Source organism: Scomber japonicus, chromosome 6 (genome assembly GCF_027409825.1).
Source record: "Scomber japonicus isolate fScoJap1 chromosome 6, fScoJap1.pri, whole genome shotgun sequence".
Lineage (NCBI taxonomy): Eukaryota > Metazoa > Chordata > Actinopteri > Scombriformes > Scombridae > Scomber > Scomber japonicus.
In genome coordinates, this window is record NC_070583.1 from 3,842,236 (window position 1) to 3,856,163 (window position 13,928).

General features: G+C 38.2%; 1 protein-coding gene across 2 annotated transcripts in view; it reads left to right on the top strand.

Moving 5' to 3' along the window:
• Positions 1–9,369, top strand: part of ksr1b (kinase suppressor of ras 1b) — a 55,267-nt gene extending 45,898 nt beyond the window's left edge. For both annotated transcript variants that reach the window (XM_053320752.1, XM_053320753.1), the window contains 11 exons: positions 71–242; positions 1,328–1,385; positions 1,486–1,540; positions 3,063–3,302; positions 3,791–3,987; positions 4,137–4,233; positions 5,102–5,235; positions 5,358–5,489; positions 5,940–6,075; positions 8,351–8,484; positions 9,066–9,369. In XM_053320752.1, coding sequence (XP_053176727.1) covers positions 71–242; positions 1,328–1,385; positions 1,486–1,540; positions 3,063–3,302; positions 3,791–3,987; positions 4,137–4,233; positions 5,102–5,235; positions 5,358–5,489; positions 5,940–6,075; positions 8,351–8,484; positions 9,066–9,153 — 1,443 coding nt within the window. In that variant the 3' untranslated portion in view covers positions 9,154–9,369. The remainder of the gene's footprint in view (positions 1–70; positions 243–1,327; positions 1,386–1,485; positions 1,541–3,062; positions 3,303–3,790; positions 3,988–4,136; positions 4,234–5,101; positions 5,236–5,357; positions 5,490–5,939; positions 6,076–8,350; positions 8,485–9,065) is intronic.
• The last annotated feature ends 4,559 nt before the right edge of the window (positions 9,370–13,928 follow it).

The window sequence follows — 13,928 nt, forward strand, 5'->3', positions numbered from 1 at the left end:
ATAGAATTCTGTCTGTGTGCATGTGTGTGTGTGTGTGTGTGTGTGTGTGTGTGTGTGTGTGTGTTAACAGGAACCTCCCCCCACTTTAAACCAACTGGACTCCAGCAGTAACCCATCATCAGCCACCTCCTCCACACCTTCCTCCCCAGCACATTTCCAGCAGAGCAACCCCCCGAGTGTCAGCGCCACCCCCCCACCCAACCCGTCACCACAGTCCCGGGACCACCGCTTCCACTTCCCAGGTCAGCACCCTGTCACTGGCCTACTGGTACAGGTTCTTCACAGTAGTGTGTTTGGCCTGAAGCATACTTTGAAACGTATTACACTGTAAATGTTGAATTGAGTGTAGGTGTGAACATTGAACTTTGCATATTAGCTGCTACAGGACTACTTTGTGCCTACTCTCTCACAGAAAGCAGAATGTCAAACAGGACCAGTGTTCTCCACAATGACAAACGTATCAAATAGGCATTTCAAATGAATATGTGACATTTAAAGACAGAATTTGTATTTGATTATTCATTATTTTAGTTTTGGTATTTAATGTTGATATTTAGTATGTTTAAGCACTGTTTCTTCACAAAGTTGCAATGTAAGAAGTAGTGATAATATCATGATCAATTATGTCATCATTTTTATCAGGAAAAAAGTTGTACCTTGTCAAGAATAAAGAGTGAAGCTTTTACATTTTGAAGAGAAAATTGATATATTAGAATATTTTCTTTAAGCAGGTGAGAACAGTGTGGTTATGTGTCAGAAGACCTGAAGTTACAGATTTGACCAATAAACACATTCTCTCCAGGTTCTGAGGATGTTGAGATGAAATATATGATTTTTTATTAAAATTAATGATATTATTGGAGTGCCTTGGTAGCTGAGTGGTTAAGGCATATGCGACATAAAGGCAGCGTCCCTGGTCATCCCCCCCTTCTCTCTCTCTCTCTTTCTCCTGGTTTCCTGTCGGCCTCTGTTCCACCCACTGTAAAATAAAAGCAAAAAAAAAAATCTTAAAAAACGGACATTATTATTATTATTATCATTATTATTATTATTATTATTATTATTATTATGACTCATCCGTCTCAACATATCAAGACTTTTTTAAAGATAACTACCGTAATCTTTAAAAATTGTTGAAATAAAGCTGTGCATATATAAATAAAGCATTTTTACAGGATTTCCATCAACATGAAAGTTTTCTAAACCTTTTATTTGAGGTAAGGTCTTAAAGAAGTGTTCTACAGGGTAAAAACAGGCATGTTACGTATATATGTAGCATTTTTGAATGATTGTAGCTCAGGGTTGTTAAAGTTACACTCTCCCACAGATGTTCCTGCTTCCACATACACTGCTGGTCAACCTTCTAGCAGCTACTATGAGTCTGGGTAAGAGACTGTAACATTGATATAGAAGGCATGTTACACTCTTCCATGTGATACAGTCACTTTTTTGAGTTTAATAATCCTGTTTCTTGTTTTCTGTCAGAGTGTCACAGGCGGCTGTCACTGAGATGCAGCTAACAGCAGCAGAGCAAAGACGCGTGAGTACCGGCAGTTTAACAGTAACGCTCACTGACACAAAGTTACACAAGAAGTGACATAAATCAGTATTTCATCATCTTTTTCTCATGAGCCCAAACACATTTTAACGGTCATTTTATAATCTCAGTGTAGTGCTTTACAGACAAAGATCATTTAAGTGCTTAACTATGCTGTCTGTTTTCTCTCAGTGTCTGCTTTTGGAGATAAGAGTTGTATTTTTGACAGTTAAAGTTATTTTCCTCAGAGTAAAACTATGCATGTAATCTTGATAAAAGTAATGTGACAGTAAAAGACATTGTTTTTTATTTCACTAGTTTAGTCGGATCTATTAGAAAACATATGAAAGCACATGTACCAATATCATATTCAGACCATTTACACATACAAAGCATTATCATGAACATACATAACATAGAACAAAGCATCCAATGCATCATTTCTTCTAATCATGAACTCAACAATCTCTTGAAATACTAGAATGCTTATGACATCCACCCATTTTAACTATATATAGACTTTTATATACAGTGATCAGGATCCTAACAGGATTTAAATATGTTATTTCTTTTTCACAAAATGTCTTTGTACTCATCATCATTTGTACTCATGACACAGTTTTAATGCAGTTTCCAGGCTGCTCCATGTTTTTACTGAAATGTATCAACCTGTTGCATGTGTTGTAATGATTTGCTCTGGTAGCAAACATGCTTTGTATATTTTCTGGTGGTGAATTTTTATAGGCTGTGAACATGATCAGTTGAATATTGTCATTGGCAATATGTAGGAAATTCAATATCTGTCATTTGACAAATAGGATCAAATTAAAAAGAAGGTGTGATGGTTAAATCATCAATCACATAACATAATCATGCTAATCATAGCATGATTAGCATAAACCTGCCCCTGCTGCTGTAAAGGTATAAATACATTCAGCACACACTACTACTACTACAGTCTACAGTTAGCCAGTTAGCCGCCGAGTTAGCCACCGAGTTAGCTGCCGAGCTAGCAGCTGAGTTAGCAGCAGAAAGCTCTCAGACGTAGCGTCCATGTTTCTGGTAGAGGTGCTGACTTTGATTGACAGGTGACACTTGGTAGGGGACGGGGTTTCAGCGGACTTGGCGGGCACTCCCACAGCGTTTGGGAGCAGAGAAAGAGGCTGATTTTTACACAAATTTGAAGCCTAATTTCATATATTTGGCGATTTTTTTAATCATTCAAATTTGGCAGGGTGGTTAACAACACACTTTTCTGTGGTATGTCAAACTCAGAACACATATTTATTCTTACTTTACATGGACTTTAAATTATTCAATTCAATCAATATCTGCACAATAGTTAATATATGGAACAATAAGTAAATGATACAAAATGTGCAGCGTCTTAATCATTCAACACTTCCTGTGCTTTAAATGTTTTTTACATTACTTGACACAGTTTGTAATAAAAGACTTAGCTGACTCAGACTTCTGAACTCCACCTGTTTGAACCTGGTTTTTACTAAAATCCATCATGAACCAGGACGAGGAGGCAGAGGAAGACTACCCAGCTGAGGAAGCAGCTGACCGGCGTAGCACAGAAAAGACTGAGGAGTGTGACGAGGACGGACTGGAGGACCTGCCCTCTTCTCCTATCTGCCGTCGTTCAGATGCTGGCCGCTGGAGGGGTCCCATCACTCGCAAAGTCAGCCAGACCAGTGTCTACCTGCAGGAGTGGGACATCCCATATGAGCAGCTGCAGCTTGGAGAGCTTATCGGCAAGGTGAAGACAGTGATGTCATACTTCTCAAACAGTATTTCTCTGCTGAAATCTGTGGCCTGTGTGGAGGGTATTTAAATGATTTTTAAAGCACCCTTAGTATGACACCCATCAGCAACGTGGGATGTGCACAAATGTTTGAGATCCCTCCCACTGTGGTAGAGGAAAACCAGAATGCTGAGAGTTATAGAATCGATAGAAGTTGAGAAATAAGGGTGTAACCGTTTTGCAATTTAGTTTTGTAATAGAAAAAATGTCGGATATTACTGGAAAATTGACCTTTCAGGAGCAAAGTTATTCCTTTACAGTAAAAGCTAGAGAAGTCCAGAATGGCTGTGCTTGCAATTATTTTTATTGCTTTCATTTGGAAATCAAGAGTAATTTCTCATGATCACAAGTTGATTTATCTCATTATCTCATGAAAACAAAAGGCTGATTTCTCAAAGATCGCCTTCAGCCTTCACAACTAACACAGCTGCTTGGCTCTGCAGGGTCGCTGGGGGAAAGTGCACAAGGGTCGCTGGCACGGCGAGGTGGCCATTCGCCTTCTGGAGATAGACGGCAACAACCAGGATCACCTGAAGCTCTTCAAGAAAGAGGTGATGAACTACAGGCAGACCAGGCATGAGAACGTTGTCCTGTTCATGGGCGCATGCATGGCTCCGCCTCACCTCGCCATCATCACAAGGTAGACATGATTCATATTGTTCCTCTATTTCCACTTCAAGAACAATTGTAGCATCACTTTTTAAATCTGAAGCTGTTACCTAGATGCTTTTTCTCTGCATGTGATTGGTTGATGTTGTAGTAACAGCACTGTATGTGTTTCCTCTGCAGTTTCTGTAAAGGTGTGACTTTATACTCTGTTGTAAGAGAAAGAGGTCACCTGTTAGACATCAATAAAACCCGACAGATTGCACAGGAGATTGTAAAGGTAAGCAGCTTAACTGTGTGAGATGAACATAATAACTAGCAGCATCATAATCACAATCATGTCATTTAGCATACATGATGATTTCTGCCACTATATGAAACACTACACACTGATGCACATTGTGTACAACTACCTGATACGCCTATACACTACATAGTATAATTGGGTCATTTGTGTTATCCACGCATAAGAAATGTATCACAGTAACTTCATATCATTATTTTTATGATGATTTGAAAAGACTGAATATTTCAACTTTTTTTGAAATCCACTGCTTTTCCAAAAGTAAATTTAGCAGATTGATATTATCTCATGTCTGGATACTAAATTTGGGGATTTTAGAGGGATTTATCTGCAGGGAGTATTTCTTGGTAAACAATACCTGGACACAGTAAGTGTGTGCAGCTTCCTGTGGTCTTGTCATCACATTAAAGGCTTCCAGCTTTGGTACCACTGCATCAGTGTTGGTACCAAACCTAGAGCTTTTTACTCTCCAAATCTATCTGACAAATGATCTTTACATTTCTGTTTGTGTATGGAGTAAACAAATGAGTTCATCAGTAAGATTTAGAGGTGTGGATTAGGTTATTTTGCTGTTTTCTTAGAGCTGCTTACTCTTAGATGAACAATATTCTCTCCTTTTTTGACATTGGCACCCCAAGTGGTGCAGTGCATGATGCTAACTATAAACAGGTTATGTCTAATTTTTCTATAAACAAACTTTTATGCCATAATAATTTGAAAGATGCTGTAATCGCAGACAAGCTCTACACAAATGAACTTTATGGTATAAATACAATTGCTTAATATCAGCTCATCTTACACTCTCTGAAGTTTCTTGTGTTCAGTAAATCTATGTCTTTGACAGGGAATGGGTTATCTGCACGCCAAGGGCATCATTCACAAAGATCTGAAGTCCAAGAATGTGTTCTGTGACACAAACAAAGTGGTCATCACAGACTTTGGCCTGTTTGGGATGTCTGGAGTGGTACAAGAAGGCAGGTAAGAGTGAAATCTAAAAAAAAAAGAGTCTAAAAGATGGATCAATGTCTCCGCTAAGCTGTGGTTGTTGTCTGCATTTATACTATATGTGTTTTTGTGTGTGTGTGTGTGTGTGTGTTCAGAAGAAAGAACGTGTTGCGGATACCTCAAGGCTGGATCTACTACCTGTCTCCAGAGATTGTTCGGAAGATGAGCCCAGAGGTTGATGAGGACAAGCTGCCTTTCTCTGAAGCTGCTGACGTTTACGCTTTTGGGTATTGAGTTATTATTTATATGGTATTGATTGATATTGATTTCATCTAAACAGCCTGTGTAGGTAATTCAACGTGTTTGACTTTGTTTGACACTTGTTTTTGTGGTATTTTAATTGCTACATTGGCAACAAACATACAAAGTTCTATAACTTCATTTTGTTTTTCATATTTTGGGCTTTTGTGTTTAGTAGTTACTGCACTGTCAGTGTTTCTATTGATGAAGTTTGAATCCTTCAAATCAAGGTTTACTTATGAAAGTTAGCACACCAGTTCTTTTTATTTTGACCTTACAAGCTCAGCTCAAAAATGTAGCCAGACATGTTCTATGACTTTTAGCCCCTGTCTGCACAGTTTTTGGAAACTTTATTTCCTTAAAACATATTTTCTTAGACGCACATGACATATGAATGTAGATGTTTCCCTAATCTGATCTCTGTTGTGTAATTTCAGCACAATCTGGTATGAGCTGCAGGTCAGACACTGGCCAATTACGAACCATCCTGTGGAAGCTAAGATCTGGCTAATAGGCAGCAACCAGGGCATCAAGCAGGTGCTGGCAGATGCCAACCTGGGCAAAGAAGTCACGGTGAGTCTGTCACACAAACATAGAGATCAGGTTCCTAAAGGGAGAGGTTTACCACTCACTCACATCTCAGAATAACACTGAATATCATCAGAGGGGAGGGATTAATAAATAAAATGAATTGAAAAAAAGACTCAAAAGTGACTACCAAGACACACTTTCTTGCATACAGTCATTCATTACCTTGAATTACTTTAGTGCATATCAATTAGTAGTTTGTGCTCTTGAGTTCCAGGTTCTAGAGTTATGTGGCTACTTCAGCTACTGTAAAAACAACTGATGTATAAAAGTCACCTTAAACGCGTTAAAACGGTGTGTCCTACACAGGAGTAAAATACAGAGAGAGGTTGGATCTGGATGTGATTATAGATATGTAAAAGGCCGTCTACACTAAGAACGATAACTATACCAGTAACTATAAAGATAACGATAGGATCATCCGCACAGAAGAGCAGCTTTTATTGCACTGTGGCTTATAGTACGATCTGAAGAATAAAAGATTCACTAACTTTGTTGTTTTTCCACTGGATGGAACAGAGGATGGTGCTTTGTTTGACTCTGGGACTGACACAGAGTCTGAGGACAGTGAGCTTGGTGAGACTTACAGTGACTCTGTATATCTGTGCACAGTGACAGCTCTGATGAAGAGTTTTTGGGACACACTGTATTAAATATGTAAAGTTACTGTGTTCTTTTAAAATATTTAATTAAAACTCAGCCTAACCTGAACAAGGTCTGAGTTAATAAGATAAGATAAGAAGCACTTTATTAGCACCCTTAGAGGGGAAATTGAAGGTCACTTTCTCACAAAAACAGCCAACATACAGCAGGAAACATACAGACTCAGGCAGTACAAGATAAGAGCAAAGCAAACAATCCACAACACTCAGCAGTCAACAATCAGGGTCATTAACACGGCCCCCACACTGGAAGAACTACACAGTTCCCGTTGCATCAAAAAAGCACAGAACATTGTAAAGGACTCCTCTCACCCTGGACACTCTCTGTTTGATCTGTTGCCATCAGGCAGACGATTCAGATCAGTTAAAACAAGGACAAACAGATTCAAACACAGCTTTCATCCTACAGCCATTACTACACTCAATGCTGCTAATTAATTATTAATTAATACTGTTTACAACTGATTGTGAAATAGGGCTGTGCAATGACAGGATGTAACCTTATGTGGGTACACTTGGGCTGTTTTTATATATAGTATTTATTGATTATCTTTTATTCATTAGTAATAATATTAATTATTTATTTTTTAATTTATTTTATTTATGAATGATGCACTGACTGGTGAGCACTTAAAAAAATGAGTTGTACGGGTGACAATGACAATAAAGGATCTATTCTATTCAGTACTCAACACTAATATAGCGGTCCCTTTCAGTTGTTGTGTAGTTGGAGCTTCTTTCAATGAGGAAAACATATAACATTTAAAATCAGCGTTTATTTGCGTATTTGCTGCTTCTCACAAATATCAACAGAGGACGACAAACAGCAGACCTCCAGCCGACAACTTGGCATGTTAACTTTACTAGTTCCTGTTTTTCACTATCAAAATAAAAGCATTTCATGTTCAACTCAAAGCTTTCAAAGGAAATTAAATCTCTGGTTAAACACAACAATAACCATTTCTTGTTTCTTGCAACTGTAAATACTTTGCCCTTTTAACTGACCATGAATTAACTTATTTATTAACATTTCTTAACATCAGTTAAGCAAATCATTACTGGACCATTAACCCACACACTGTTTCAAATGTAATATGTGTTTTTTTAATTGTGTTTCTAATAAGTAAATTGAAAAAGTTTTACTGTATAAACATGTGTGTTTATATAGTTAATGAATAACTACTGGAAAAGTGTTTTTCCCAGCATGACACCCCCTAAAATAGACTGTGCCTTATACACCAGTTTTTACAGTAGGTAGATAGCAGTGCAATGAATTCAGATGTCATCTTTGATTTTGTGGTTAAGAATCTATCAAGACTCCACCTGAACTAGGAGTTTGTTCACACAAATCTTTGTCATGCTCTGTAGACTTCAGTACAGTCTCATGTGTACTGAAGCCAACATCCTCAGAGGAACTTCTGCATTCAACATATTTACATCAGTGCCATGGTGGTTGCCTTCTGGTGATTCAAGCTGTCACAGTTGAGTTATAAGCTTGTAAATGACTTGCAAATGAACATACAGCCCATATATCAACAGAAACTCAAGTTGAAACATGTAGCTATCATGTATTCATTCTCCTGCTTATGTCCCAACAGGAGATCCTTTCTGCTTGCTGGTCATTCGAAGCAGACAGCAGGCCGACCTTCACCCAGCTGGCAGACATGCTGGAGAAGCTCCCCAAACTGAACCGCAGACTGTCTCACCCTGGACACTTCTGGAAGACACCAGAGTATGTATCATAGAACGAGAGTCCTGGGTGAACCAACCGACGACACCAATAACACAATACTTAAAAAGGGAGTGCACATCGTTTTATTTAGTCAATAAACACCTGCATTTTGAGATGGAGGTAAAAAGGAAACAATGAATAAAATGGAAAATGTTGTAAATACAGTTTTGTAAAATATGATGAAGCTGTCCTGCTGAGTATCGATTAATATAAATTACTTCTTTTTAATGTAACTGCTGATTTTGTATTTTAAGGAAATATCTAGTTAGACTTCTCTTCTATAATCAGTTTTGTTCCAGACTCTTTATCATTTTTTTCTCACAGTCTGCTAAAGCCCTCTGTCTTGTATTTCTTGATTTTCACTTCTTCTTTCTCCTCTCTCTGTGGCTTCCTTCCCCTGGATGCTGATTGATCCACCTTCACCTGTTCCTGTCGTGCCTGATCTCCATGGTTTCCCTTGGATTCTTAATTTCCCCTTTTTTATGCCTCTGTTTCCCCTTCCCCTCTCTTTCCTGTGCACTATCTTGTTTTTCCAACATTCTTGATTTGTGTCTGCTCGCTCTCTTTTTCTCCTGGTGAAGGCCCTGGGATCATCATCACTGCCTGAGAGATCACTGTCATCAGGGCCTGCATGCTCACTGTCCATACATGTACAAATACAGCAGCTGATGGCAAATGTGCTCTTAGAACCTGCTTTGTATTTTGGAATTTGAATGTGATGCTTTACCTTAGACAAATCATGATAATTTACAATAGCTGAACTGTCATTGCTCCATTTATGAGTTTTATTCATATCTAGAGCAGAATATACAGCCTGTTTTCACCTTGGTCTGTATCTGGACATGCTCTCATGATATTGCCATCTGATCACAGTGTTATGCATTTACACCAGGTATTAATAAGTGTCCTTGTTATCTTTTTCTTTCTTTGTATTGTGAACATATTTCAATATGCAAGTAAGACAGAGTTTGTTCAGATTAAAGAAAGTGATGTGGATACTCTGTAAGGACCACTAAGACATGCAAGGGAAGGGTCATTTGACAGAGGGACACAGTCATGGGCTGTTGCCCATGATTAGTCAAGCAGACAACATAATAATAAGTTTCACTTCTGTGTGTTCTGTGTGCATAGTAGCAAGTATTTTGTACTCAACTTGAAACTGAAGTCTTTTGATATGATAATGATGTACGTCCAAAAATGGCGTACATACATACAATCCTTCCAGGTATGTAAAATTCAGCAACAAAGCAAGGTAGAACAGTACGAGCCTGTGCCGTAAAATGTCTCAAAGACTCAGGGTTGTGAAGTCCCACTCTGTTGGAAAAACACTAATACAAAAAAACAAAGGGTGCTGAACACATCGCTAATGTATTTTCATTCAAAAGGTTTAATTACCTTTAGCGGAGAAGCTCGCTAGCACTGTGCTACCTTACTTAGTCCTGATGGTCATGTGACCCTAATCTTGCATATTGCAGATGTCCCCTGAGTGTAATGATGTAGCCATGCAGTGATGAGTTCCTTTGCAGCTTTTTGATAGGCAGCTTGAGATGTATTCTGTGTGCATTCACACCTCAGACCACATGTTCATATCTGGGCTGGTCCTCTTTGCAACAGAGTGCTGGTACTGTTGACATCAGTGTAAGTCAGCCAATTTATCATGAAGATAATTTAAAGTTTTTGTTGTTTTTATAAAGTCCAAATTCTAGTTTATTTAATGGGGCCGTGAGCGTAGTTAAAGCCAGTTCTGCCAAAGCAGGTTGGAGGCATAATGATGCAGAATGTAAGGGAAGGAGGAATCAAAGGGTCTGAACTGTTAATGTGCAGAAATGAGAACTGTATAATACATCGGTCCATCAATCATCTTAGCAAAGCAGAACACAGTCAAGCACTGACTATAACGATAATACCTCACACTCTGGTGAGGTGTCAGTCAAAGTCCAGTCAGCAAATGAGACAGTAACATTACATCATAGTGGATTTATCTTTGACTCCAGTCTCAGTCAATTTGTCAATCAGGCTGGTTAGCAGGTTCCTCTTATGAACTGCTTCCCTCTACTCTCTAACCACTGGCTTGTGAAAGCTTCTCCATGAATGTAAAGCTTTGACTGCATATCAGTGGACAGAATGCTTTATCATCATAGCTGGAAGGCTGCTGGTCTCAGCTGTTATAATGCTATGGCTCCTCTTCATTATTAGAGAAGTGAAACGTTTATTCCACTGTTGACAAAGATAGCACCAACATAGAGTTTACATTTAAAGGGTCAGTTCACTCAAATTGTAAAGCTGCATTATATATTTATTTAGCTTTAGTGATCTATCTACACAGATTCATTTTATTTTTTACAGACTTTGAGATGTTTGTCTGTGAGGTTTCTTCAAAAAACAAATCTAAAGATACCTCTTTTCAGAAACAGTGGCAGTCCTGGTTACTCTGGATAATCTACAGAACACGCTATGTATTTATCATAACTACTTTCTCACAGAGATAGTTTCAATAAAACCTGTTGGCAGGAGAGTGTGTGTGTGATCCAGAGTAAACACTGTCACTGTTTCTGGAAGTGTCTGTTCAATTTTTATCCACACTCTACAGCTGGCAATGTGTGGTCAGTCATCCCACCACTTTGGTCCATACTAAAGTATCTCACCAACTATTGTATGAACTTCCATGAAAACTGCTTCACACGCTGATGTCACCCCAAGCATGACCTAATCTAACTTTGGTGATCCTGTTGATTTTTTTATTTAGCATCATCATCAGGTCAACATTTAATTTTGTCCAATACAAGTATAAAGTACAGCCTCACAGAGCAGATATCACAGCTCTAGACTCTTGGTTTGTAAACTGTAATGTTCAAAGCTGTGGGCACCACAAAAGAACCTGCCATTCACTTCCTTTGTATTAAGGTGGAGGCAGAAATCTAAGAGTAATATCTCAAAGCCACAAGTATGCATTATTGTAATTTGAATGAGCTGATCCTTTAGTCAAAAAGTGTATCTCCCCAAAATATGACTAAACAATACTTAAGTGTATTTTAAACGTCATGGTATAAATAAGATAATCCACATCAATCCATGCAATTCTTAAAGTTAATCAGCATGCCATGTGACTTCCTGTGGAGTCCTAACCAGCATGTTGACATACTTTGCCTCTGTACTGCAGTAGTACCTGACAGAATGCAACAGAAAACATACATGTAAATTCAGGCTGATCCTAAATGATGTTGCTATCATATATATATATATAATCTACAGAACACGCTATGTATTTATCATAACTACTTTCTCACAGAGATAGTTTCAATAAAACCTGTTGGCAGGAGAGTGTGTGTGTGATCCAGAGTAAACACTGTCACTGTTTCTGGAAGTGTCTGTTCAATTTTTATCCACACTCTACAGCTGGCAATGTGTGGTCAGTCATCCCACCACTTTGGTCCATACTAAAGTATCTCACCAACTATTGTATGAACTTCCATGAAAACTGCTTCACACGCTGATGTCACCCCAAGCATATATATATATATATATATATATATATATATATGAAGAAACATGTGCTTTGGCCACAGGTGTGTGTCTTTTCTCTGTGCATTCTTGCACAATGTCTTTGAACAGGATGTGGCTACTGTATGTGTGTGTTGTGTTTCCTCAGGCAGGAGTACAATGTATGTTCACTGAATGTGTCTGAATGTAATGGGCTTCACCAGCACAGTGGAACCCAATGAAACATTATAGTGACCTAATGCATGCATATGTATATACAGTGCTGTGCTGTTGGTTGTATTTAATACATAGTTCATTTTTAGAGCATTTTAATAGGTACTTCTTTAATAAGAGTTATATAGAGATTTTAGACACTGTGGACTGTAATTGGTGGATTGGTGTTTTTTTTTTATTCTTCCTTTTTTTTGTGTGTGCGGGGGGGGGGGGTTGTTCATTTGTAGAATATTTTTGTACATGATGTGGTGACTCTGTAAGTTTCTGGTCTGAACAACTGAAGACATTAAAGCTGATCTCCAGTGACTTGAAGAGCTCCTTTCACATTTTGTATCAGAATGGATTTAAAGTCGTACACATCACACTTTAAGGGTTACAATATAATCGGTGTGGATACAAGACTACAGCTGTGTTAGCATCTCTGTGAGACTGCATCTCTTCACAGTGATGCTTTAGCTAAATGAGCCACAGTGAGCCTAAGATACATAAACTGACATTTTATAACTGAATTAACATGCAAAGGACTGATAAAGGCAGAAAAAACAAAACAGTAGAGGAAGTGTTCCCTAATGTGCACTGATGGTAAATTCCAGTCTGTTGATGCGGTTGCTGACTTACTGAAAGCACTTATTGGCTCAGTGAGGATGCAGTCTTTATCTTACCATGTCTGTGTCCAGCTCAGCACACAGTATGTTTAATGTGGGATGATCATTCTGTATGTCAGAGCTGTATTTGCTTACTGAGTTGACGTTGAATTAATCTCAAATTAGTTAAATTACATCTAACAAATATTAGTCTTACATGACATGTGTCAATACAGATACTCAAACTCAGAAGAACTTACCCACAGTTTTGGTTGAGATTGAACTGATTTTGTTCTGGGTTTTAGATATTTCATTAGGCATGGACTTGTGAGATAACATAGCAAATAAGCAAAGGAACATGCCAGTCTTAAATATGTTTGAATATGTCTCAATAGAGGAACACAAGTGTTTCTGCAGGATGGAAGAACGGAGAAGTAACAGACACAGAGAGACATAGTTAGACTTTTTTTTTCTTTCACTGAGGCTCTTAAAACCTTGAAAACCATAACTGAACATTGACAGCATTTAGTATCAGGTCTATACTTTGCTACTGAATCCTTGTCTTTTACCTTTGACAATGATTAAGCCTGTCACTGGACTACACACAAACACACACTAAATTTGCCATGATGCTGCGGCCATGTTACTGTGTTGTAACCTCCAGTTAACACATCTCTAAGGCACATGACTGGTCATTCATCAACTTCTCTGATAAAACTGTTGTTAAGTTTCATTTCCTGGTGTTATGAGGAGGGACTTACTTATCACTAACCTCATGTCAAGCAATGTACAAGTAAAAGGCCTGCAATGGTCATTTGACACAGGTTGAAATACAAAAATGAAAGTAAAATATGTGTAAAAATATATACTCATCATGCAAGATGTCCTCTTATGCTTCAAAGTGCTGTTATGAATGAGAGTAAGTTATCAATGCTTATTATAGCTTATGGTTTCTCACAGTTTTCTAATAAGCTGGTAGGTCTGTAGTTGTAAATGTCAATAAGTTGACTGTGTGATACTTGTCCAGATTCCCTGCTGATAGAAGGTAAGTAGTTCAACATCCATTCTCTCTTTCTGCTCTTCCTCCAATAAAGTAAGTATAAAGACAAAGAAAGTTGTGCAGAAGGAGGATAAACACCTGCAAAA